Genomic DNA, 26,583 nt, shown 5'->3' with positions numbered 1-26,583 from the left:
CAGCAATTTCAGCGAGGTATTGCAGTTCAAACACACAAGGACAGGTGCAACGAAAAGGCACACAAGCGCTATAAACTGGTTTTTTATTCAACAAAATACACATACTTGCCATCCCAAAACCTAATCTCTGTTACCCAGAAACCAAATCCAAAATGTTTAACCAGCGGCTGGGGATACATCCACTGTATTCTTGTACACGTTCAGAAAACGTCGCGGATCGTGCGTCCGCATGGCTTCCAACGGGGCTCATTGGTCTATCAGCCTTACATTAACACACTGTCTCGTTTGATAAACGTACGAGGTGCCACATGAAAAACAGTACTTCGTAAGCCATATTTCTGACGCATGAAGCAAAATGTTTACCATGAGCGATATCGCTCTTGCCCATCTAGAGTCGTTTTTTTCTGTACACCCGGACAACTGCTACAAAGTTTAACTTGCGCCGCGAATGCGACATTTACATCGAAGTGTATTGCCACCTTCTTCAGCCCATACGATATCTTCGGCATGACAGCATGACAGCATGACTTTTCCTCCTTTTTTATTCCTGGCCACTGCTCCACCCTCACGGTTTTACCCATATTAGTTTATTTTCAGTATACAAAGAGCAGAATCTAGATAATTTGCCGTTGTCAACCTGCTGATCTGTTCTTGACGTCGCTTCAAAGCACTAATCCACGAGAGAAACACGAGGAGACCACATCATTTTTACTCAGTCTTGAATAATCCAGTATAACTTCCCGGTCCTAATCCTAAGCCAGCAAATGTAGGTCCCGCGAAACGTTAATCGCACACCTCCTGGATTGTGGTTTCGATCATTCAGAATTGAATAAAAAATGGTGCGGCCTTATTGACTCGACACACTGTCACAACGGGTTCATGCTTTGAAACAGTGTGAAAAAATATCCAGGCACAAAATCCGTAAGTTGAGAACGGCAAATTATCCAGATTCTGTGTTCCAGAAAAATGATACGAAAGCTAAAAGTTTGCTCTTGTGCCAAAGATGTCGCAGCATGAACTTGATGTGGCAATTTGGTTTGATGTCAATGAGACATTCTTCTTGGCGGTTAAAATGAGCAGCACATGCCCGGCTGTACAGAAACGTCGCGAGAGGAGCAACGGGGATGTCGTATCACTTATCATCAACACCTCGATTCATGAGTCACAATTAGGGTGTACTGAATACCTTTGTCACGTGACACCTCGTGCATCAGCCAAACTGGCTGGTGTGTAAACACGAGGCTAAGATAGCATACAGCCACGCTAAAGCGAACTGGCCATGCTCAGATATATGGCAGCACACTACAGAGATTGCAAGTGCTATCCTGTTGTTTCCGATAGTGCAGACCATATAGAGACGTAACCGCTTACAGTGAAGGTGTGGATATAACTCAGGTGTTCGTGATTGGCCGTTTTAATCCTATAGAGCTCAATGCATAAACATTTAGTTCTATGGGAAAAACCCGCTTACCGATTAATTTCGCTTAAATATTAATACGGCTCAATATGCGGTTACCCGAAGCACAATATCTGTTCTAGTGCGCATTTCTGGGTGGACCACGAATAGACCTGTTAAACAACGGCATCGTTTCACCAGCGCAAAAAAAATAAATAAAATTAGGAATCAACACTTAGCTCGCGTGCTCACCCAACCATATGGACGCGTATTCCTCAAAGTACTTGCGCATCAGTGTAGCTTGGCATAACCGCGCATAGAAGTGCGCACATCTGCGTATGCAAATGCATCGGTAGACGCCTATTGTGCCAAAGTTGGGACAAACTGTACATGAACTGAACTGAAGCCTGGCATGACCTGGGGCTAGCACGGGAGACGGCCAGATTCCGAGATGAATAAGTGCACGACGGAGCAAAGATCTGCGCGGCTAAAACCCAGTGCCTTCGCCCCGAAATATAAGATTAGAGGAACAGACAGTGGGAGGGCCAATTGGTTAAAGCTGTTTACTAAGTATCTTTATCGTATGGAGGAGTACCGTCGGCAGGAGAGGAAAAAATGTTCAGCTGTCTCAAATTCGTTACAAAATGCACAGAGTGGTGAAGGGGCCAGATTGCAGCGGTACAAGTAATAATTTAAATTTGGGACACCACACCGAAAGCTGGTGAGGGTAACTTCACAAGGTCGTGACTGACTAATCCGGCACTTCCATGAGTGCCGGAGGTGTTCGAGGGCAGAACTTGCGTACGCAGATTCAGACATGCTTTGTAGCACGCCTAATCTTCGAAAGCGTGCCGAGGTGTCAAAATTTATGGGCGGTAGAACCTCCATCACCGGGCCATCCAATGCAATGCAAAATTGGTGAAGCCTGCTGGGCCAGCTCCGAGCTCGCCAAGTACTTCCACGATCCGGGCATCCTTGGTGTCTTCCGGGTTTGGGAACTGGGTATAATGTTGCCAGTTTTCGGAGAGTTGTCCGGATTTCCACATGATGTTCAATCGTCCAGGAGCTGTGCACAGTCCTCCTCGTCTAGATTCGGCAGTGCTTGGACATTATACCGTTCTTGCTGGGGCGGTGTGGACGTTTATTGACGCTGTGCCACAGACAGCTCTTGTAGTGTGAACAGGGTGTTCTGCCCTAGTTCGTGGGTTGCTGGCTCTGGCTATTATACACTGGGATTTGGTGGTATCGATGGTGGAGGGAAGAAGGTTTCGGTTGCGCCTTTTTCAAACCTTTCCACTGTAAAGCACGTGGCCAGCCGGAAGTTCATGATGGTGTTGGTGCCTTTGTTTTACCGACCATTGTGCGCGTCATGGTCGGTAAAATCTTTAAGGATGCGTTCAGGGTCGTTAAAATAATCATCTCTAGTATATACTTTCTTCATCCCTTAAACGCAGACAGCATCTGCGGTTTTCTGCACCTTTTGCATCTTTTAATCGTTACTTGGATTACCCAACGGTTATCAAGAGCTTTGATCACTTTACGGTCCGACAGTGTGAAACAATTTTGACACAATTTGAGAAGGTGACACAATTTTGAGAAGTGTCATCAGTCTTTTACCGCCGAGGAGATTGTTTATATACTCAAAAGTTTTGTCCTGCCATGATGCCGCTATTAATTCGTACCGTTTTTTTTTTCCCTGGTGCATTCTTAGCGGGAACGTATGATGAAACCGGCCTTGGGATTCTCCATCGAGGAGATTCTGCGGGGCACGTATCGTCCTTCCGCCTCCTCTAATTTCTCATTAAGGGGTAAGTACTGTCTTTATTGGCTTTCTAACCTTTTGGGACTTTCCTATTTTTGGCAACATGAGGATCCGTTCTTTAAAAACAGCGCACAAATGCTTTTTGAGAAGCGCCACTATGTGTGGAGACTCGGTATACCATCCTTATTATTACGTGCGCAATACGCGGGTAATGTCAACAAGCTTGGCATGATGAATCAGAGGATACTTAGTGACAGACGGACAGGGAACGACACAGCGCGTGTGGAGAGGGAAATGCCAAGCTCGAGCGCGCAGTGGCATTGGCTGCGGTTGAGCTGCACTCGCAGCGTTGCCTCTGCCCGACGCAAACGGTGCCTCGACAAGTCCCCGACACTGTTTCTGCACGTTGTCTAATGGAGTGTACAGCGAGTGCAGGTCCCAGTAGTCGGCAAAGGATGATGCAGTGGGAATGACGGAAGTGACTTGCCGATAGGTGCGCAACAACAGAAGCGACAGGCAGCCAGAGCCGATGCTCAAGCAAGCAAACGTAAGTACTGTAACGCTTAGAACGCGAAGCACAATCTGAGCGATGCGCCAGGGTTGTGCGAGAAACAGCGTGTGGCAGGCTTCTAACGCCGAAGATAGGCGGCGCCTTGGTCCGAGCCTAACGTTTGCGATGGAGAGGTAGGAGGGGCTCCCGCATTTGTAAAGCCTTCCTAATGGATCTCCAATTATCTCCAGAGAGAGAGAGAGAGAGAGAGAGAGAGAAAGAGCGAGACTATTCTCTAAACAGCCCTATAGTCCGGCCGGACCTCGTGCCACAGTCTGTTCATTAGGAGACGGCTGCTCCGTAGAATTCCCAGAGGTCCTCACTAACACGAAGGCAGTGGGTCACCAGGAGTTCTTGCGTCGACTTGACATCCACGCCAGGTCCCTGGTTGAAACAGTCATCCCACGAAGCGATGCGGGAACGCAAGTGCAAAATAACGCTTTTGCGCAGCTCCGAGAAGGGTTCGATACAGCACTGCTTGGGCGCCTTTTCGAATTCAGTTTTATCACGAATGCATGGTTCCTACGCCATGCTAGTAAGCTCGAGTTGGTCACTTAATAGTGAAGGAAGCGTTCTTGCTGAAAAGCGCTGCGACACTGTAGGCTCTGCCAGGTTCAACGTTATGCGTTGCACCGTTGCACGCCTGCTGCTATTTCTGTAGAACGTCATAAGAACACCCATCAACAAAGATAGTTTGAAGTTTTAACAGCAAGGTAGGAGGAGGAGGAGGAGGAGGAGGAGGAGGAGGAGGAGGAGGAGGAATAAACGTCTTTGTAAAGCAGTCAGCCCTGTGAAAGAAACCTCATTCTAGACCCCTAAAGGTTCCGCCTTCTTGGGCTCTCTTCACTACTCAAAGCTGGTCGTCAGGGTCCGAGCAGAACAGTGCTCTCTCCCAGTGCTCAGGGGAGGGGAAAGGCAGGCAGGGTAGGAGGTGGGGGTTCTTGTCACAGCGCCGCATAATATGGTACAGCTGTTCAAGCTTTTAGTTCCGCTGTGGAGCCACAGCCAGACGGGTCGGCATATTCTCGGCTCCCTGGGCATCAACCACCTGCGAACAGGCACTCACAAGATACCCTTGGCTCCCGAAGTGCACGATCAAATTCACATCCCACCGTTCCCTAAAAATATGCACCCGGTTCACAATCAGAAACGCAGGCAGGCAAGGGCGAAAGCCCAGCACAAACGATTCGGAAATTCGGAGGACGTGCTGTACGTGGACGCGGCCGACTATCCGGGTCGCAATGCTATGGCAATTGCAATAGTCGGTCACCAGGGCAATTTCATGAGCTCCGGGTCGGTCCGCACGTGCGAACCGGAGGTGGGCGAAGAGGCGGCCATTGCCCTGGCAATGACGGCATCCGCAAAAATCAAATACGTGGTGAGCGACTCAAAGTCTGCTATTATAAATTACGCAAGGGGGCGCATCTCCCCAGAGGCATCTGCAATTCTAAGGATTGGGCTCAACAACATTCAGCGTTCGGGCAAGATATGTCTAATATGGGCACCTGCACACTCTGGCCTGGCTGGGAATGAATGCGCGCAAGACGCCGCTCGAGGATTTTCTGACCGAGCTGGTGACGACAACAACGCTCATTCAGTTCGCTGTTCGGGTAGGGATCGCCTTGTGTCCTACAGGGACATAACTAATCATTACAGGCCAGAGCGGACCCGCTTCCCCCCGGCTCATCCTACCCTCAGTAAATGGCAATCCGTGGCTTGGAGACTTCTACAGACCAACTCGTATCCCAACCCGGTTGCGTACAGTCACTGTTGCCCTGGGCAATATTCTGACAAGTGCCACCGGTGTAAGGACAGGGCAGACTTAGCCCACATGCTGTGGGCTTGTCCACAGGCGACAACGTTAGGCCGCAACATCGCTACTGTAGAGCAATGGGAGACCGTATTGCTCAGCTCCGACCCAGCTGATCAAGTCTGGGCCATTCAGCTGGCCGAAGACGCTGCTAGAGCCCAAGGGCTCTTGGCCGACGTCTATGATTACTGGCTGTTATTCAATAAAGTTTTCACTCTCTCTCTCTCCGCTGTGGAGCGTTACCAGAAAACTAAGCCCAGCGGAGCGTACGTGAGCGCGCGTCTCGTGAGGAGCGCCCAGCGTCGTCCAGGATTGCGCGTGTGCTTGCGCCACATGATGAGCTTGCAAAGAAATACAAAGAAAAAATACCGAGTGCACGTGAGCGTGCTCCTCGCGAGGAGCGCCCGGCGTCGGCCAGCTCGACCTTCGAGAACACTCTGCGCAGCGCTCGTGGTGTGATCTTTCGGGTGCCGTTCTCCTCGCCAGTTCACGTACGTTTGCACCTGAAGTGGGGAGCACAGACGACGAGTTCACGCTACAAACGCCCAGTTCGGGAAGCCGCTTGCCGCGAGTTCTAGCGCGTGCTAACGCGGTCCACTTTTGGAGATATGTGAAAGGCTGCGGACAAAACGATCCGGGCCTGCCAGTCATAGAGCACTTTCAGCGGCAAGTTCGGAAATCGATGTAAGGTGCAACAGCCGGGTCTCCGACGAAGGAAGAGGGGCCACCAGCTCGGCTGTTTCTCCAGCCTTGCACCGCTAGTGCAAGCTGCGCCAATAGACTATGAAGTATGCATGACTAGAAGCAAATATTTGCCCGTACGCGCGTACGGCATGGCATCCTCGTCACCCTCATTATCGCCATCCTCATTATCAGCAGCCCCCCTCCCTCACGTCCAATAGCGGACCCAAGGACGCCAGTTGGGCCTATGCTCACGTTCGTCCGGAACCAGCACTACCGAGCCTACATTGTCGTTTCTTGATCCGCTGCTACCCGGAAACTCATTTTAGCCTTAGTTTGGCTTGTAAACGTCAAGCGTTTGAAGCTAATTCAACATCATTGGCAGCTTCGGTGGTCAGTGAGGTCTTGAACTTGTGGACTACGATGGTTCGTAAGAGGGGAGCGTTTTTCTGGTGAAGCGAAGCCGTTAGAGGCGCGTAAGTGGCATCGGTCGCTCGTTCAATAAAAAATGCGTTTATGAATATTGGAATTCAAACCCACGCCGTACTGATTTAGAAGCAGGAGTCTTCACCGCACGGCCCCGCCTCCTTTTTTTTATTTCCGAACAAGCACCGCTGTTAGAAACGTAAGCATCAGTAACAAAACAAACCAGCTAAACTTAAAATCACTGTACCCACACTGGGATGCAACGGTGGCGGCTAAAATATTTTCTACTGTGTCAGCCTTTCCACTTGTGACAGCCATTCTAGAACACCTTGTTGGGCCTTTTCCACTTCAAGGAAAGACAAAATAGCCGCCTGGAAATACTCCCTGACTGGAGGCGCATCAATGTCCGAGTGACGGACTGCCATCCGACAACGCATATGCTGTGAGGCCTAGTAACATTATTAGATCTAGGGGAACACCCTAATCATCATGTTCAACGGACAAATTCGGCATACCATGGGTATCGATTCGCAGATCTATTTTCAGCGTACGTTAAAGCACAGCCCAGAAGAAAACACCGTCTCAACAGTCAGTGGAGACATATTCAATGGTTTCCGATTTCTTGCACAAACAACACCGTTCCCCCGACGCCCCTTTTGGTAGTGGTGGTGGTAGCGGTGAAATGGCTCGTATCCACTCAGGGGGATTGGCCAGGAAATGGGCGCCTTTCCGAAAGAAATGATGTAATTTTTGTAGGGAAAAATATTCAATTACTAGAATGGATTAGGAATAGATTACTAGAGAAATAAAAGTAAGGAGATTAGAGAAAGAAATAAAAAAAGGTAAAAACGAACACCATTGAATGAAAATTGGAAGTAAGAAACACGAAGAAAGAATGTGGTACAGACGAAGCAGTGAGCTAGCTAGGCGCGCATATACTTGACAGGGGAATCCAGCAGGTCCAAATGATGTCTAACATGGCAGACGGCCTGATTGGAGGATGAATGAGTGCAACGCACGGCAAAGATCCCCGTGGCGAATCCCTGTTCCTTCGCCCCGAATGACAAAATAAGTGTAGCAGACAGCGGGAGGTTTTTGCCTGCTGCATGTGGTTTCTAAGTATCTTCGTCTTATAGACGAGAATCGTCGGCAGGAGAAGAAGAAATGGTCGATCGTTTCTGGTTCTTTGCAGAAAGCGCATAGCGGCGACGGGGCCAGATTATAGCGGTGAAGTAATAATTTAAATTTGGCACGCGACAGCGAAAGCTAGTGAGTGTGACTTCGCAAGCTCGCGTCTGGCTTACGCTGCACTTCCATGAGTACCGGAGGTGCTCGAGCTCCGAGTATTCGTAAGCAGAATCAGGCATACTTTGAAGTAAGCACAGCCTACGAAAGCAAGCCGGAGTTATGAGGGAAATGGGCGGCAGAACCTCCACTACTGGACCGCCCAATGCCATTCCCACCAGAGCATCCACCGATTCACTAAGCCGGATGCCTGCATGTCCAGGTACCCAGACCAAACGATGTTCACGAAGGGAGGGAGGCGATAAAGAAGCAGGGGCTCGACGTAGGGGGGATGAAGTTGAGGAAGTAAGGGCAGAACAAACAGAAAATGAATTCGTAAAAACTATTGCCTGTCGTATCGAGGAACCAAGCTTACGAAGGGCCAAGACTATTGCGAGAAATTCTGCGTGGAAAGACGTAGTAAAGTTAGGCAGCCGGAGGGAAAAGGGCCAATCTAGACCGGCAGAAAAAATACCCACGCCTGCCTTCTCCTTCCAGGCAGAAGCATCGCTTGCAATAATGGCGTAGAAAGGGAAACCGTTCGGATGATCCGGTAGGAGGCCTGTTAAGAGGTTCAGAGGGAGTAATTTCGCGTTAGAGGGAAACATTTCACCAAAAGAAATATCTAAGGGCGACACTTTGTCAAGTACGGAAGCCGACAAGAGGGCCACATTTAATGGGCCAAGCAGAGATAGTACAAAGACAGCCTGCGGTTGTTTGAACCGCGGCCATGGACTACCGAAGAACAACGAAGGCCATGTAACGAAGGCTGCTTGCGACCTGGATATGGGCGATTCCATGACTCGTAAAAATGCATCTATGGTGAGGGAATGCATGCGTGAGACTAATTGATGAATACGGGCTTCCATGTATAAAATTTTAATTGGTACATAACGGGGAAGACCCAGACATAACCGTAGAGCTTGTCTTTCGAGCATTATCAACGGGCGAAGTTTTTAGTGGGGACTTCCGGAGAACAGCACACAACTAAATTCTAAAATTGGCCCGACGTACATTTTGTAAATCATTAGTAGTGTGTCACGATGCATGCCCAATCTTTTGTGACTTAGCCCTATCAAGAATGACACGGCCAGAGTCCCCTTAGTAGTAATGTAATCTATGTGTGGACGCCAATTCAGGGTATATTCGTATAAAATTCCCAGGTATTTTAAGGAATTGACCTGAGGAATGTCCTGTTGCCGGCAACTAAGAGAAATGAAGATTGAACCGCTCACTGGGAATGGAAGCAGAGCGCATTTGCTCACATTTAGGTTCAAGCGGAGGCCATCCAGCCAAGCCTCTAAGGCGCTTAAATACGACTGCATACGCCGATACAACATGCGTATATCTCTGTCTGAAGTGAAAAAAGCAATATCATCCGCGCAAATATACACATGAATGTCTGGATTTACCGACACCGCACTCATTAAAATATTAAACAGCACAGGTGAGAGAACAGAGCCCTGGGGAAAACCTCGAGTTTTACTGTACATGGGAGGGGACAGGCCTTGGTGTGAACAAAAGAATTTTCTATCCGACAAAAAAATGCCAATCCACGAAACAATGTAATCTGGAAAAAAATACCGCTGGATTGTGTAAAACAAAATTTGGTATTCAACGCTATCGTAAGCTTTGGCAATATCCAGGGTAACTAACACGCCAACTTTACGTTGCCGTGCCAGCTGAATGCGGCTCTCCAAATCAATGTGGGCCGACATTTTGAGCAGCCAGGCCTGAATTCTATCGGTTTACTGTTCAAGACGATCTCGCGTTCTAATACGTTTTCTATTCGATGTAGCAAAATTCTTTCTACTAGTTTTACAAAATTCGATGTGAGGGTTATGGGTCTGATATTATCTAATGCGTGTCCCAGACCTTGTTTTTTAAGGAGGGGAACGATCTTTGCCAGCCGCCACTCAGGTGGAACCCATGAACGCTGTAGGGAGTGGTTAACCACTTGCTGCAATGACTCGGGGGTACTCGTTGAACAAGAGTTGTAGCATGTGGCTGTAATACCATCAGGTCCAGGAGCCGCATCAGGGATACGGCGCAGTCCCTCACCGATCTCCTGCAGGGTCACCTCCTCAAAGTTGCCTTGACAGAGTCCCGTAAGGACTGGTGGTAATGCCGAAGTGAAACGTGCACGTAAGCCCTGCGCAATCTGGTTAATGAAATCCTGGGTTTCATCCGGGGAGCTGATAATTGAGTCTGGGTTTGCTCTGGAGGAGCCACATTCCAATTGCCAAAAAATTGAAACAGGGTTCTCTTTTTCCGTGGGTCCGAGAGTGAAGCAAAGCGGCGCTACTTCTACTCCTCTTTTGCCTTATCGGTAGTCCGCTTAAAGGAGCCATGAAGAGAAAATACAACTTCGTTTAATTTGAAAGAACTAGGATTCAGTATCTCACTCAGCTCGATTACAGCCACAAAAGATGTTTTTTAACGAACAAAAAGCAAGAAGTATTTAAAAACTTTCAAATTTTGCGCCACAGTGGCGTGTTATGAGCAAGAATGACGTCATACGGGCCAACAATAAAACATAATTTTCAGTGCGTTAACTGCACGTTAGCATTCAAGTGATGCGGTCAAATGGAACTAGAGGCCCCATTACAGACGCCCAGTCATGTGTCGTCGCGACAGGTCAGTTAGGCGGCCGCCAATCGCACAAACAAGGTTCCGTGACGTCATAGAAAAGTTGCGGGAAATTGGCTAGGGGGTTGCGACTGCTTCACAGGTTTTATTTAATATCTCCGTTACTTGTACGAAGATTGCGATGATATTGGTATCATTGTTATCGTGATTAAGCAGGCTTTCTAATAAACCCAACTTGTATTTTGTCTACATGGCTCCTTTAAATATAGCGCGGATGAATTTGAAGCAACTCCAGTTGGCGGGGCACTGATTGCGGAGCAGTCTCTTCCACGCGGCATTTCTACGTCTGTGTGCACATGTACACTCCTCGTTCCACCACGGGCTGATCGTATCCCTAGTTACCGAGACTGTGAATTTGGATCCCATGGCTGTATCATTAATCGAATTTAAAACCTCCGCGGCCGTATTCTCTTCATCTCCTTGGGCCATCGTAGACAGAGCACCTCGTAATTCCTTAGCAAAGCGGTTCATATTTACGAATGCGTCTATTTTGCGGCTGGGAGTACGCACGGGGCATAAAATTTCAAAAAGCACAGGAACATGATCACTATTGGTTGCACCCGAGATTGTTTCCCAATTGACTACCACCAGGCCTGGCTTTGAAAGCCGAGCGGGATTGACCCCTCACGCAAGTTGCCGCAACAGAATTGTAGCCTGCCATGTTGTTGTCACCAATTCATTCCCACAACCGCCGCCCGCAGGCATCTGTACGGAAGTCCCAGGATACATGGTGAAAGTTGAAATCACCTGCTAGCACGCTGTGGGGTTTGCAGGAAGCGAGGACTGCGTCCAATGGTCTCGTAGATATTACTCCAGATGGGAAGTATGCGTCGATCACAGATAAGGGAGCAGTATTCGGGAGATAGAGGTCAACCCCGAGGATTTCGCGGTCACTTGTCGACAACGTGAAGGAAATAGACGCCCTGTGGCAAAAGGCGGCTGAAATTAAAATTAGCAACCCTCCTACCCTACCTTGGCGATCTAAGCGAAACGATCTGAAGTTGACAACGAAAGATTTTGAAGGAGATAGCCACGTTTCCTGAAGCAGAATGATGTCCGGGGATAGCTTAGAAATTTGGTACGAAAGATCAGGAGGCGAAGAGATTGTAGAGCGGCAATTCCATTGTAGGACCCGTATCCGCCCTATGGCGACTGGAGCTATGCCGAAGCGACTGCCTGTTTTAAGATGTCTTCAGACTTTAATGTACGAGTTATGCCCTTCTTAGATTTAAATTTAGGACCCTTGGCTGTATTATCATTTGCGGGAGAGAGAGTCCTCTTGTTTTTGTATTGGGAAGTTTCAATACTGAGTTCCATATCAGAAGAGCTTTCATCGGAGGAGAAGGGAACCTGAGGAACAGTCGCGATGGCAGAAGACTGGGCTGGGTGGTTTATCTAGGCCTCTAGGGGTGCTCCAGCTTTGTTCAAGGAAGGGCTGGCTCCGGATGATTTGTTATCCTGACGACCCTGCGCTGAAGGAGTAGCAGTTGTGGGGAGAGGATGAACTGAATTCACGACCGCAATCTGGGAGATAGAGGAACCATGGAGGAGAGAAAAAGCCTGTATAAACTTTGAAAGCTTTGCCGTCAGTAACTGCATTTGGGCCAAACACTGAGACATTGTTAGAGCCAGTGGCTCTACATGCTTCGCTACTTCCTTCTCCGCAGCCGTGTTCATCATGTTTGTCAAAGTCGTCTCCGTTAGAGGGGTCTGCTTGGAAGTGAGCTAACCGAGCGTTCTTTGACAACAGCTACAGATTCCCCGCGCGAGCACCGGCGCTTCTCAATGATTTCTACAATGTTCTATTCCTGTGAACGTGCCGCACAGCTTAGTAAGTCTGCCGCGTGAGCCTCCCCACAAAGACAACATTGAACATCTCCAGTGCACTCTGAGTCCACGGGGCCTTCCCCACACCGACGGCATCGAGCCGCTGATTTCAAGCCTCCCTGGCTGTGCCCGTAGCGCCAGCATTTGTGGCACTGTAATGGCTGAGGTTTGAGAGGTTCAACCCGAAACAGAAGCGGCCATGTTTTAATTTATGAGGGGCATGACCATCCCGCAAAGGTGGCAATCACAGATTCAGTAGGCACCGTGGTTGCGTTCACTACCCGATTGCACCGATAGACGGAAATGGCTCCAGCCACAGAAAACTGCTCGAGTACCTCCGGAGGAGTCAAGCAAGTGCTGACACCACGTATCAAACCTTTAGTCCAAGCAAGATGCGGGGGGATTAAGGCGCTTACCGGGACCGATGCCAACATAGTGCAGGCAACAGTGCCGGATTAGGGAACTTTGGGGCTCGAGGCTACTGCGTCTTGGGGCCCTAATGATGATGATGTTTATAGTGATGATAATGGTTCCTCTATAATATGCGAAAATTTTGGAAGCCCATGTTATGCTCTCTGATCAGTTATAAATTATACATAATTTTACGCTTTCCGGAAACCAATTTCTTGGCTTGATGTCTAGTATTATACAGGGTGTCCCAGCTATCATGCACCAAGATTTAAAGAAAGAGCAATGGCGTTACTCGAAGAAAACCTAGTGCGCAATGTTTGCAGTACTGTGGAGAAGTGGACAGCAATTTTTTCGTTAATGATATTTAATTAACTAATTGTAATTAATTTTCTAACTCGAGAATTACTGTCGTAATCACTGAAGTGTCAATGAGGCACTTGTAGGTACCCACGAGGGGAATCTAACTGCGGTATTTTCAGCGACGAACTAATTGCGTACTCATTTATTCTGACTGATAAAGAAAACCCGCGAAATATGAAAAATACCACGTGACGGCGCTTCCACGCGCATTGTAAAGCAGCGTCCCCAAACAAGCTCATTGAAAGCAACTGCTTCGCTTGTCACCCGCCCGAAGAGACAGCGCATCCCCACAGCAAGATGGGGCGCATGTGCAGATAAGGCACAAACTCGGTCGCGATTTCTTTTTTCTTTCTTTTGTTTATTTCATTCTGGCTAACTCAGAGGCAGCCTGTTTGAGGGCATTGCTTTACGATGCGCGCAAAAGCGCGCGGAGGCGCCGTCACGTGGTATTTTTCATATTTCGCGGGTTTTCTTTATCAGTCAGAATAAATGAGTGCGCAATTAGTTCGACGCTGAAAATACCGCAGTTAGATGCCCCTCGTGTGTACCTACAAGTGCCTCATTGACACTTCAGTGATTAGGACAGTAATTCTCGAGTTAGATAATTAATTACAATTAATTAGTTAAATATCATTAACGAAAAAAATACTGTACGCTTCTCCACAGTACTGCAAACATTATGCAATAGGTTTTCGTCGAGTTGCGCCAATACTCTTTTTTTAAATCTTGGTGCATGATAGCTGGGACACCCTGTATAACGTATTTTATCAGGCGTAAAAGTTTGTATGATTTAATTACCGGTTCATCACAGATTCACAACTAATCGAAGCGCCGTGTCGGCCTGCACACGCCATGGTACAGAAGAGTATTTTCTTACAAGAAGCACAATCTATTAAGCCTGTAAGGTTTTAGTTTTATTGTAAAGTTCTCCACCTGCATATATGGGAGGGCTCAAAGTCGGCGCAGGCAGCTGTCACTCAGACATCTGCCAAACAGTTAGCCGCCACGGCTTACGGGCCAAAATCCTGTAGGTTACCCGCGCAGGCGAGAAAGCACGCGGCGGTTAGAACACGCGCCGCCTTTGAAGGAGGTTAGGGGGGGATGGAGGGGGGGGGGGGGCTCAGACATGTCGCGCAACGCAACCTTCCTAACGCAGCATGATTAGCACAAAGACGATAAGCAGAAAAATGTCGCTTTTGGGCTGAGGAGCGGTCCGCTTCGTGCGTGGGTTTGCGCATGGCCGTCGAACTTTCAGCGGCGATGAACTCCTGTTGCGCAGCTGTGATGGTCTTGCCAGTCAGCAAGCCGTTACACATTAACGGGTCCCCTTTGGGTTGGAGAGTGACAGGTGAGCACGAGAGATGGCATCAGACAACAGTTTAATAGGGATATAATGTCTCTGCTCACCCCCACGCTCAGTTCCAACAGTCAGTAGTTCCAGCAGTCGATCGGTCTAATCGTTGTTCCGTCGTAACTGGCAGTGGAAACACGCTGAAGCTTCTCGTATAGATTCGGGGTCTACGACGGAGGCGAGTACGGGTGGACCTCTCGTTTTCGAGTCCTCAACACGTCTGCCGCGTCCGCTGTTTTTCCCGCGCTCCTTCGGGGTTCCTCTCCTCCTGCCGCCGCGCCGAAGCGGGACCAGACCTGCGGGCCACCCTTTGGTCCGCGCCGTCCGCCGGCTCATTCCAAAGCGAAAAAGGCCCACGGGGACAAACAGCTTACCGTCCCCGAGTCGCGGCGGAGGTCCGTTTTCAAGGCGGCATCGAAGGGGCCGCACGCAGGATGCGTTTTTAAGTGGACACAGCTTTCGTCATCCCGACAGGAAACAGACGTTGTTGTTGCTTTGTTTGACGTCCATGCCTGAGCTCTGCACACCGCCTAGGCCTGCGGATTCCCCAGCTCGAAGGGAGCCGCTATAGGGTCGGACTGGCCCGGCGGCCTCTGCGTCGAACGGAGTGGCGCCTAGAGGATTACGCCACGAATGGAGTCGCGCGGACATGTAGCTTCCGCAACGCTTGTTGCTCAGCCAGCCTGCAGAGGCTACAGCACAGAGGCGCGGGCTGAAGCCGAACGACCCCGCGAGTGGCCTACACAACCTTTGAACATTTAAATAACGATATCTGCGCTGACCATTCAGCGAGAAATATCGAGTCGGTATCAATCACGCTTATGCGATTCAGCTAATCCACTAGCTTTATTGAACGGGTCGTTATAGAAATGAACTTCCTTGTCAAGCGCTATACATTGAAATTTCTGGCAGAAATTGTGTATGAGCCCGTAGGGCAGTGCCTAAGTTGTCAATAATTACATATAATGTCCCTCAGGCTTAAACAATTTACAATGTTCTTCAGACATTATTTCATTATTCGCATGCCTGACCCTTTCTTATACCGAAACGTGCGCGCGCCGAAACGTCCGCGTACTTAGATGCCCGCGTACCGAAAAGACTACCGAAACGACCTGTGCCGAAAAAGACCGGAGCCGGGCTCGGGGCTTTTTTTTATGTGGTTTCTTAGGCCCGGTCAAGCTGTGTACCCACGACTTTTCGTCCAAGACGTCTTCTCATAAACCTCGGGAAAACAAGGAAGAGGAGTAGGAATAACTAAATTGAATTGAAATGTGCTCGTAGGTTGTCAAGCATAACGTGAGGGGCCCCCCACTCCTCGCCGCCTGTCACGAGTTAGTCAGCTGCGGTGAGAAGGTGAGGTTGAAGCTCCTACCTTCAACTTTCAATGCGGGCAGCGAGCACACTCAAGGTATTTTTTTTTTCATATGACCGAGCGGGGCCCCTGACAGCTGGGGGGGCCCGGAGCTGCAGCCCCCGTAGCCCCCCCCCCCCTTCCCGCCCCCCTAATCCGGCCCTGGCAGGCAAGCAGATCCACGATGCAATCTTTGTCAGAGAACCGACACAAGATTCCTCCCCTGCCGAACGGCCTCCCCTCCGTGATTTTCTTGAAATGCGCGGTGGCGTCCCTCAGGTCGCTCTGGATGGACTGCGGGTTGTTCCGGCGAATGAAGCCGCCGTTGGAAGGGACCAAGGCCACAGGGATGCCCGTCACGTTGCCACTCATAAACTCCTCCAACGGGAGTTCCTGCGTAGGAAGAGATGCCGACCAAGGCGATGAGCCCCGGCCGGGAGAGTTGAGCCTCATCCCTTTGCCGTGATCACTGCCTCGCCTACGTTCGCCACAAATGAAAAAAAAAAAAAACCAAGGGGGGGAAAAGAAAAACCAGAAATCGAAAGAAATAACTCTCGGTTAAGCAGCCACCTGGCCAAAACCTGACGTGCCGTTGGGGCTGTCCTTATGCCGTCTTTTCTTTCTTCTTTTTCTTCCTTTTCTTTCACCTATGTCTCCATAAGAAGTGTACCGGTATGTAGTTTAAAGAAAAACGTCTTAATCCCCGGTGCAACTGCCCTTTTCGCACTACTTGGCCCCGCCTCCTTGCCGACAAGGGAGCACGGTTTTATACGGTAGCTTGTGTGGGGTGTTGTGAAATTGAGGAGGCAGAAATAGAATTCAAGAGAGGCAGAAGTAGAACTCAACATTGTTCGTATATCGTGCCGAACAAGATTAGTGACGCTCAGAAAGACAAGTGTTTACTTGCTAGTTGCGGCTCGAGGTTCATCTGGTGTCAAAAAAAGAACTAGAGTGGCCCACTACGGCGCTCCTCTCAGCGCTGCAGCCAAGGGTTGAGTGCCGCCCGAACACTTTCCAGAGTACGCTGGCACAAGGCACGGCGTCTGCCGTCGCGAAATAGAGGTTCCATCTTGGATTCCTGATACCGACGACTGTCATGGTTCGAGTCCCGCTCATTTTATTTACAACTTAACTTTAGTTTGTAGTTTGCATGGCTTAAAGGAGTACTGACACGAAATTTCAAAGCTGAGATAACTATGTAAAACGCTTCCTTTTTATCAGGAGATATCCCCCAGCAAGTTTCAACAGCAACCGTTCAGCGAAACATATTTAAAATCCATTTTAATCTTCGCCCGCACGAGAAAGCCCAGAGCGGGCCGACGTGACATCATCTGCTACGTGCCCCAAACTGCCGACGTCGGGGCTCCCGTGACGAAGCCGACGCGCTGGCTGTGGTTGGCGCGCGCTGCTCGGGCGTGTGTACACGTCATGGTTTTGGGACTGACGTCATGCTGCCCGGGCCTGTGGGGACGGCGAAAACCTCGGCCGGTCTGGGCGCGCGCGTGCGCTCGCTCGCGCGCGCTTCCAGAGAGGCAGCGATACGGCAAGAATGGTGACGTCATGTTATACATGCTGTCATGGCGGCCGCTCGGCGTTTTTCAGTCGAAACCGAAACTGGCACGAATAAACGACGCCGTAAATGAATGTTTACGCTGCGCTCGACCGTCTAATCTGTCATTCTATGATTAGTGGGCTGGTAGGCACGCATAGCAGCGAAAAAAACGTAACATAAAAATTTCATGTCAGTACTCCTTTAAGACAGTTTTTGTTGTTTTAAATAACTGATTTTTGTTGTTTAGGTTGTGTGACGTTACGCTACGCTATGGATGTCGAAGTAGTTGCCGACGCGGCATTCTTTTAACGGCGGGGATGTTTAAGCTTGAGATCCGTCCGGGCCTGGAGTCACTCAAAACTCGGTGTAGAAAAGAGGAGAGGAGGAAAATGCGAGGCCAACAAGTGCGAGGACTATAGAGACGAGGAGGCAAGGAGCCCACGAGCAGGTGCCGGGAGTGCGCGCCTCAAGAAAAAAAAAACGCTTCCTGTGGTCGGAATCTAACCTGGGTCCCTCTCGTTATGAAACCGGCGTCTGTTCAATTGCGCTGTCATCGCATTCGGGGCGTTCACCATTTCCTCTGGGTTCGCAGCGCGGCCGTTGGCTTTTGACTTTGACTGAGTTGAAGTGGGCTTGGCTTCGAGCTTTGGCACTATGAATTTTGGACTTTAGGAGAGTCGATTGTGGACTTTGATTAGACTCAGTTTGCGCGAAGAAAGTTTCGCTTTTTAACTATTTTTTTATTAAAAAGGGGCAGCCCTAAGACAAGCCAAGTGAAAGCTTGTGAAGACCACCATCTTCGCCATGTCCTCAGTCTTCACATCTCAATTGTGACGGTGGCCGATTTTTTGTTGCGAAACGCCGGCGAACGTCGCTTAGTTCTGTAGATACCGTCGCACGGCACTCTGGACATAGCCAAAAAAGGACTGCCCTGGGCATGCCCACACACGGCGCGCACACCCGCGTAGCGAATTGTATAAAAGGAACGCCAGTTTGTTGCTAGATCGATTGTTTTTTGCACGTTCGCGTGGTATCATGAAGAATGAGCACAGCAAGACATGACTATGCGGCAGAAATCAAGCCCGCTACTAGGTGCGCATCTGCACAAGGCCTTTACGCCATCGTTGCCGATTTCAGCAGCCCGGTGTGGCGGGCAGTAGGTCTCTTTCCTGGCGTTCCAACTGCGCGAGGACCGCGCCAGCTGTCGCGTCTTCAGCTCCGTGAGCTATAGTTCAGCGTCCGCAGGATAACCGCGCCAGACGAGCCCCGACGTCGTGCGCAGAGGCTGCCGGAGGGATTGACCTGCCCCTCGGCGACCAGCTTCTCTTGCTGCCTCCGGCCGCGAGCCTCTACGGCGTCCACCAGCGGCCTCCCCCGGCCCCACCGGCGGCCTGCTGCGGCCTGTCTCTGCAGCTGCTCTCCTGGGGCCCCCTTCTGTGCGCGCCCTCGCTGGCCGCCGCAGCTGTGCCATCAGCCTCGGCACCACTGTCCGCGCCGGCAGCAGAACAGGTGCGTGCACTGCCCGGGGCCACTGGGCTTGTCGGCGACTCTTCTTACACTGGGAGGCGATGGCAGCTTACGCATGCATGCAGGGCTTATTTCCCTTTGCAGGGAATAAGCTGCTTCGCTAGTGCTTTAAATCGTTTGCTTCAAATAATTCCTTTCGGGCGGATATGGCATGAATGAAATCCGCCCCTTAACGCCGCCAAGTACCCTCAGTTACGCACAACGGCCTGGTTTGCGTAGTGGATACGAAACATTTTCGAATACGAAACATTTTGCACTGAGGACGCGCGTGGGTACATGTACGATGCACCATAATGAATAATTTTTAGTCCTTTTGTGGATCTCACCTTCGTAAGTGCACGCGAAATTATCGGAGCTGTGAAGAATACTCGTAATGCTGCGTTTTTTTAACAAGCCTTGTCGCGAAGTTTTCAGGGAAATTATCCCGAGACCACCATCGTCACGGACACGTATTTCGTCAATGCTGTGTTGCTGCCTTGACTGGAAGCTTGGCGAGTTCTCGGCCACCTGCACAACTTCCCGTCTAAAAGCTGTACTACATAATTACACCGCTAGTGATGTAATAGCACCAAGCCTAGATGCTATTACGTGTCAACTTGAAACCTAATATAAACTTGAAAGTAGAAGTTCGCGTGGCACGCGAACTTCTATTGTCAAATTGACACGGAACACTGAGTGATGATGATCGAAATGGCGGCCTGCCGCTTGCAATTCGCTTGGATACGCGGTCCCAGATAGTAGTGGCTTCAATACCCTTCTCTAGGGGAGCGCAGCACTAACTCCATATTACTTTTTTGGGTTTAAATAAGTACTGTGCTTGTTTTTATATAGATCCTCGAATCTAAGCTGCCCCTTGACTTGTGTATCCCGCATTTCAAAAGAAACTATCGCATTAGCATTGAGTAAATACCTTAAGCTGCTCTGCAATACTAATGTGGCACTGTCAAGTATGGCAACCACGTGCAGTTGCCATAACCTTACAGATTACCAGCCCTTCGACCTGCTTGTGCCTCGGCGCTCTTTAGTTACCAGTCCTAGACTTGCCAGAAGTTGTCTGGTATGCTATTTGTTTTGATGATATTGTTACGCGGTGGCAGGACAGACCACATGAAGGATGAGACAATCGAGGGATGTTTTTACAGCTTATTTACATGGTGACCAAGATAGAGCCCGCGCAGACAGCGCGCACCCACAGAGATTCTTCATCGTCGGAGGCTGGGACGAAAGAAATACGCTGCGTTGCAATCTTCATCGTCTTCTCGTGACAATATATTTCTGCATGAGGACATTTTGCATTGAGGGTATTAGCGTATGTTTACGCTGAATTAGTATTTGCAAGGGTTCAAAGTACATTAACATGTTAAATTTTACCCCAAATGCGAAAAGGGTCGAAAAGCTAGGTATCACCCCGACGCACAATTTTCTGTTCTACAACTTCCAATGTTACAATCACGACAGTTGAAAGAAGCTGGCGGTATTTATAAACATTTCTGATGTGCATATTATGATTAGACCTTTCAAGGGTAACCTGCATTTGACAACTTTCACTGATAACATCTTTTTAAGACACACTCTGCAGCCTGTCAACATTACCGGACAAGCTATCACGAGCTGTCAAAATTGTTTGTTAGTTTTGTTCGCGTGTCATAACAGACAAGTGGTCAAAGCAGCAAATGTGCTACTGTCTGCCTGCGCCCTGGCGATATTGTTGGGCAGCCAATAAAACTTGGCACTGTCTATGGGCGCACTGGAGATTTTTTTTTTACAGCTTGGAGGGCATGCTCCCTCAGTAAAACAGTTTAAAGACACTGTAACTCCTTTCTTGCTTGACCGGGCAGACGATATGGCGCCCCTTCCTGGCTTTGGGCGACTTCATTTTCCACCTTTTCTCCCCCGCCCGTGTCTCTACCTATTATCGAGACGCGTTCCCCTTGAAGTGAAGCACGCCTAGCTGGGTCCTGCAGTAAGGGTTAGCAAAGACTTTAGCTCAGATCAATGACGTTGTTACATTAATTAGATCACTTACCCGGCTTTCATCACACCTTGAACGAAAGCATCGGATTTCGGAATGGAGTGTACGAGGACACTGTGGAAACACTCCAGGGAGAAGGTCTGCACTGAGGTTGTAATCTGTTGCAAGCAGGGAGCAAGCAGGGTGCAAACAGGGAGGGATGTCCGCGATGCCCTGCAGGGCAACAAACGCTCGGGATGCTTGCGAGAAGACGTCAAAGCAAAGCTTGGGAATTTACAGTTGCAACACGTGCACTGGCCATCATTGAACATGTAATGACATTGCCAGTGGCTGCAAACACCCCCCTTACGCATTCAATGACAGCTGTAGCTGTAGGGACGCTTACCCCCGAATCACTGCATGCAAGATCAAAACAATGTGGAGCCGCCAATGTAGTCAGTGAGCTGCAATCCAAACAGGTTGCCTCTTGGAGGCAACATTCCGTAACAGAAAGGTACATAGAAGAAACTGGTTGAACAAAAAGCCATGCAGTGTTATTAAACACAAATCAATTTTATGTGCATTTGTTTTGAACCATGGACCAAATGCCACTGTCTTGCGTTATACTTCGGTATACCTGCGTTAGGGTCTGTACAATCACTCTTTTCTTTAATTTTTTTGGTTAATAGCTTGCGCTTAAAAAATGTATGTGGTCACTCGTGGGTATGAGCAGCATAGCTTAGATGGATGGCAGGAAATAGCAAACCTTTGTGCAGGCACAACGTCTACTGTGACCTGATTAACTGATTAGCCCCAACTTTTATTATGACCTTGTACAGAGAAGGACAGAGTAACAGCTGCTGTGACAAAGTGCAGTTGTGTTTTAATCCAGTAAGCAAGGCTGCTATGCGTCGGGTGCCTTGCAAAATATTCATCAGGTGGGAAAAAGTGCAGGTGATGGAGGAAAGGAGTTTTGTTATGCGCGTGACTATACAGTACTAAAGAGGGGCATGTAAGCACATCGTCTATTTTTCAGACTTTTTTTCTGGCATCTCGAGACATAAAAGGTAGAAGTAGAGCTGTTACAGTGCCAAGCCAATGCCTGAGGAAGGGCATGTCAGCGCAGTTTGGCAACACTACCCATTTGGGCCCACGCTTGTGCCTCTGCAGTGCCTCTGCGCCATATGACTCAAGGGGACAATTTTTCCAGAGTAACTTGCATGGTTTTATCCATTGTTTCTTCTCAAGCCGTTCATGAAGGCATTCAGCGAAGGGCGCGTCATGGTCAGTGTAAACATCGCACACATGGTTCAGGATGCTCCGCTACATGCTCACAATGAGCTCGCAGTCACCTTGGCCCATTGCAGCCCCCCAGTGCAAATGATTGCTTACGGGCTGAATCCACCACTCCAGTACCGAGTACGTTTTGCTGGCGGCACGGAGCTTGCTCTTGATTCGTGGGATATATATACACAGAAGCCCCTTCAGGCCATGCTTGCGATATTTCTAGCCGCTCGCAGCTGATGAAGTTCACAACGCTCACCCTTGGCAATGTGTCATATGTTGAAGTAATACGTCATCCTAGACCTCTCCAGCCTGCGGTACCGCCTCATGCTAGGGTGCCGGTCTGAAGACGAAAAATTTGTGAGCCACATGAGCTGTTTTATACTCGGAGCCAGTGAATTTATTTGGGCTTTGCACAGTTTTCTAACAGGGTACTTGTTACCGGTGATAAATGTATTAATCCTGATAACTACTACAATGCACATTTTTGTAACCTGGATAGTGGCAACTAATATGAACAAGTTTATAAAACTTGTTCAACAACTGTTTCAAGTTTTGGCCGCGCTATTGAATCGAGTGGTGAGCAGGTAGACTGAAATTATTCTCGCGTCTTTAAGCAAGAGCTTCGCGGTGCTCGCAGGCGGAGCGCTGCTTCTCGTGCGGCCAGTGCGGCAAGCGCTTCAAGCGCTCCTCGACGCTCTCCACGCACCTTCTCATCCACTCGGACACGCGGCCGTACCCGTGCCACTACTGCGGCAAGCGCTTCCACCAGAAGTCCGACATGAAGAAGCACACCTACATACACACCGGTCAGTGCAGTTGCCGCCGCCGGCGGCTCCTTTGCTGTGTTTGGCAGCCGCTTGTCGCTATTAGTTACAATTGAAAGCACTCGCTGTGAGAAAAGAACGCGTCCCCACTCCGGCATGGTGTACCTGCATGGTCAATGCGCCAAACTTGAACATGCCCAATGTTTATTCTTTTTTCAAGACGCGGCTTCTTCAAACATTAAAAAATCCAGCGCGGCTGACTATCATTTGATGGGAACTATTCCGTTAGCAAATTATACGTGACATTCATCCGTCTCCACCCTGACTCTTACAGTAAATGGACCATGACCGCCTTCGTCAACGGAGACGTGTCTTGCGAGTAGGAGAAGCGGCCAATTGAAGAGCAGTGCACCTTAGTTGAAATTCTGTCTGTGTCGACGAACATAAAAGGTTCCATTGAAAATTGCTGCACGGGCCTGGACCGAGCCTTCAATGTGTAGACAGGGCTTGATAGAAAAGGGAACGCGCCTCCCCACGAGGGTGATTCCGCCATTGCTCATCCACGTCGTTCCGGTTGAACGTGTGTTAACACAGTCACTGCTCCTTCTTTTCACACGCAACGCGGCTCCATTGCTCAGCCTAGATTCTCAGATAGGTTCCTCCAAATGGGGCTCCTTCGTTGCGTCAATGCAGGCTTTGTGTAGGACAAATGTGTGTTAAACCAACGGGCCATAGCGGTGAAACTTAGCAGCTACTATGCGTGCACATTAATTGTTCTACAACTCACAGTGACGAGTATTGCGCCAAATGCCACTGTCTTGTGTTATACTTCGGTATACCAACGTTAGGGTCTGTGCAATTTAGGGGGTACCTAAGATGTCACTAATTCCGCCATGGTGGCTATGTTGTGAATACATGGTCAGCATATTCGAGCGGCTGTGCTTGTCCGCGGGTGCTCTACCGCATGGGGTAGGAGTGCTCGGGCTGTGTTACGTGGGCCTTCGTTCCCCTGTATGAGCTGGTGTGCTGATGCACATATCAGTGTTTCTTGTCGTCCGGTTTCCTTGATTCTCTTCAGGGTCCCAGCGGCTGCCAGCCCCATCCTACCCCTGTTATAAGTCCTGCACGCTTCATGCCAGTCTACTATTATGTTTGTGCGTTTCTGCATGCGTGGTTATTGCGAACTCACAGCTGTCGAACTCTTACGTGAGGGCCATAAAGCATAGCTGGTGAACAGCGTTTCTTCTGAATTCCTTTCCTCTTCCACTGTGCAGGCGAGAAGCCCCACAAGTGTGTGGTGTGCGGAAAGGCGTTCAGCCAGTCGTCCAACCTGATCACGCACACCCGCAAGCACAGCGGCTTCAAGCCCTTCGCCTGCCGCATGTGCGGCCGGGCCTTCCAGCGGAAAGTGGACCTGCGCCGCCACACTGACTCGCAGCACTGCGCCACGGCAGCCCTCGGCCTGCCGCCGCAGGCCCGGCCCCACCCCGTAGCTGGCGCGCCCTGAGTGCGACGCGCTGTTTATCGCGTCACTCGTCTGCCCCTGTGGCGCCATTGTGGATGGTACGGACCATCCAATGGGCATGCGGCATAAAACGCCATTCTTCAGCATTGTGTAGGTTTTTCTGCTCGGCCTTGCCGGAACGCATTTTCGCTTCGCAGCCGTATGCACGGGCCACAAGGATTAACCGAGTGACCCTTCCATCGCCAGCGGCTGCCCCTCGAATATCGTGCTTGATGCGCTCCTTTCCCGTCATGTGACATCGCCTGCACCCCCTATAAATGACTGCCTCCAGAAGTTCAGTTTCAGTGGGCACGGCGGACCCGGAGTAGACATGCGGCATGAAACGCAATTCTGCATTGTGCAGGTGGGCGTCCGCTACTGTACAATTAATAGTGAATGCCCCGGTCTTTTGGTCCTGCAGTTCCCTTAGCAGTGCCTTTGTATTCCATACGACGTCTGTTCCGTACACTCATTACTCTTGTGCGGGGATGTTCAGCTGAACCCCGGGCCCAAGATAGAGAAAATGCTCAAGGAGCTACTAGATGGTCGAACCAAACTCTTCGGGTATTGCTTCGGTAAAGGCCAACAAGCAAAAACTGGAAAAATTATCTGCAATTGGAACTCGTGTTTTGCCGAATTGGAAAAAAGAATTGCCAGTATAGACACCCTTGCGAAAACAGTAGCTTCGCTTAAAGCTTAAAGGACCGATCTTGAAGACCGGAGAAGACGGCCCAACTTGGTAGTTTTCGGCATACCTGCGGAACCTGAAGAAATCGAGAAAAAAACAGTTCTCACTGCCGTTTTCGCAAGCAAACTTGAGGCGAAATGCAAAGCAGTAGGTTGAATCCATAGGATTGGCAATCCCGGTAGAATTCGGCCGGTTATTATATATTTCAAAGATTATAACGAAAAGCAGCCAGTCTTCTCGAATGCTCATAAACTAAAAGGGACGCACATATCTGTTCAAAATGATTACTCACAGGAAATACTCCGCAAACGAAAGCTGCTTTGGGATAGCTCGAAAGAGGAAAATAAACAAAGCAGAAAGGTCAATGTAGTGCACTACAAACTTATCGTCGATCGAGAAAAGTACGTATAGGATGACCCCATAAAACTCAAGAACCAAATGTGGCGGTTCCCAGCCTAGTAAACAAAAATAATGAACCGAACGACCTGACCCTAAGCAACTACACCTTTCAAACGCGTTTTAAACATCGCCCCTGCGCTATTTTTCCAAGAATACGGAGACTTGGTTGGGTGAAAAAATCAGTGATGACATCGTTCTTCCCTCCTGTTATCGGGTGTATCGTCGTGGTAGAAACCGCAAGGGAGGCGGTGTAGCTACCCTCGCAAAACTTGCTCTTGATGCGACACTTTTGCCTCAGATCGACAACCACGAAAGCCTTACTTCCTTATTTTTACTCCGTATCGTGACCCTAATTTAGCCTCCTCGGTTTCTGCGTGACTTACACGAGCTAATGACATCTTTTAAGCATGACAACATATTCCACGTGAGCGATTCTAATTTACCTGGAAATAATTGGGACCCTCCTTTTCTTTGTATCGTACAATCCCCTTATGCTTCATACCCACTGGATATTATGATGTGTAAAAATTTGGGTCGGGTAGTGAACAAAGTAACACACGTTGGCGTGATCTGTGCTTCTATAATCGACCTTATTTTTGTCAGTCATTCAACAGGAAAAAAATCTGTCTCTGTTGAAAATGGTCTTTATGATCCTAGTATGGTGTCACGTTCATGCCCTGTGGAAACACCAAAGATTTTTCGCATGCAAAGGATGAAACTGCGTTCGATTGTTTAGAACTATGCCTAAGCAACTTCAATGGTTCTGATTCCATTCAAATGTAGGAGACATTCCCGAACACGTGTCTGCACTGTATGCGTCCCCATTTATTCCGACATGGTGAAAAATACGTGTCAACCAACCCCTGGTATTTATCGTGATAATATAAACTTGAAAAGGAAAGTGAAAGGCCTGAAGCGAGGAGCAACCCCTCGTGACATTATTCAACTGACTCAACTAGCCCTTAACCAAGCCGTGGCACGTGCTAAACGTAAATATTGTGAGCACCAGTTTCCCAACTTCATTCAATCTTTCCCGAAAAAAATTTATAATTT

The 26,583-nt window shown here is 49.2% G+C and overlaps 2 protein-coding genes across 2 annotated transcripts in view; both read left to right on the top strand.

Annotated features, from left to right (window-relative positions):
- The window catches only part of LOC144136852 (uncharacterized), a 361,595-nt gene that overhangs the window by 233,742 nt on the left and 101,270 nt on the right, over positions 1–26,583 (top strand). The window lies entirely within an intron of this gene.
- LOC144153589 (uncharacterized) lies at positions 14,550–24,482 on the top strand. Its single transcript, XM_077685268.1, has 4 exons — positions 14,550–14,583; positions 18,636–18,919; positions 22,813–22,981; positions 24,214–24,482. Exons 1-4 carry the CDS (start codon positions 14,550–14,552, stop codon positions 24,444–24,446), a joined length of 720 nt encoding a protein of 239 aa, XP_077541394.1. The 3' UTR covers positions 24,447–24,482.

The sequence above is a fragment of the Haemaphysalis longicornis genome, unplaced genomic scaffold (assembly GCF_048455015.1).
Source record: "Haemaphysalis longicornis isolate Haplotype H1 unplaced genomic scaffold, Haemaphysalis longicornis Haplotype H1 scaffold_1, whole genome shotgun sequence".
Taxonomy (NCBI): Eukaryota; Metazoa; Arthropoda; class Arachnida; order Ixodida; family Ixodidae; genus Haemaphysalis; species Haemaphysalis longicornis.
Note: the sequence above shows the minus strand (reverse complement) of the source record. Positions and strands in the feature narration are given on the sequence as shown.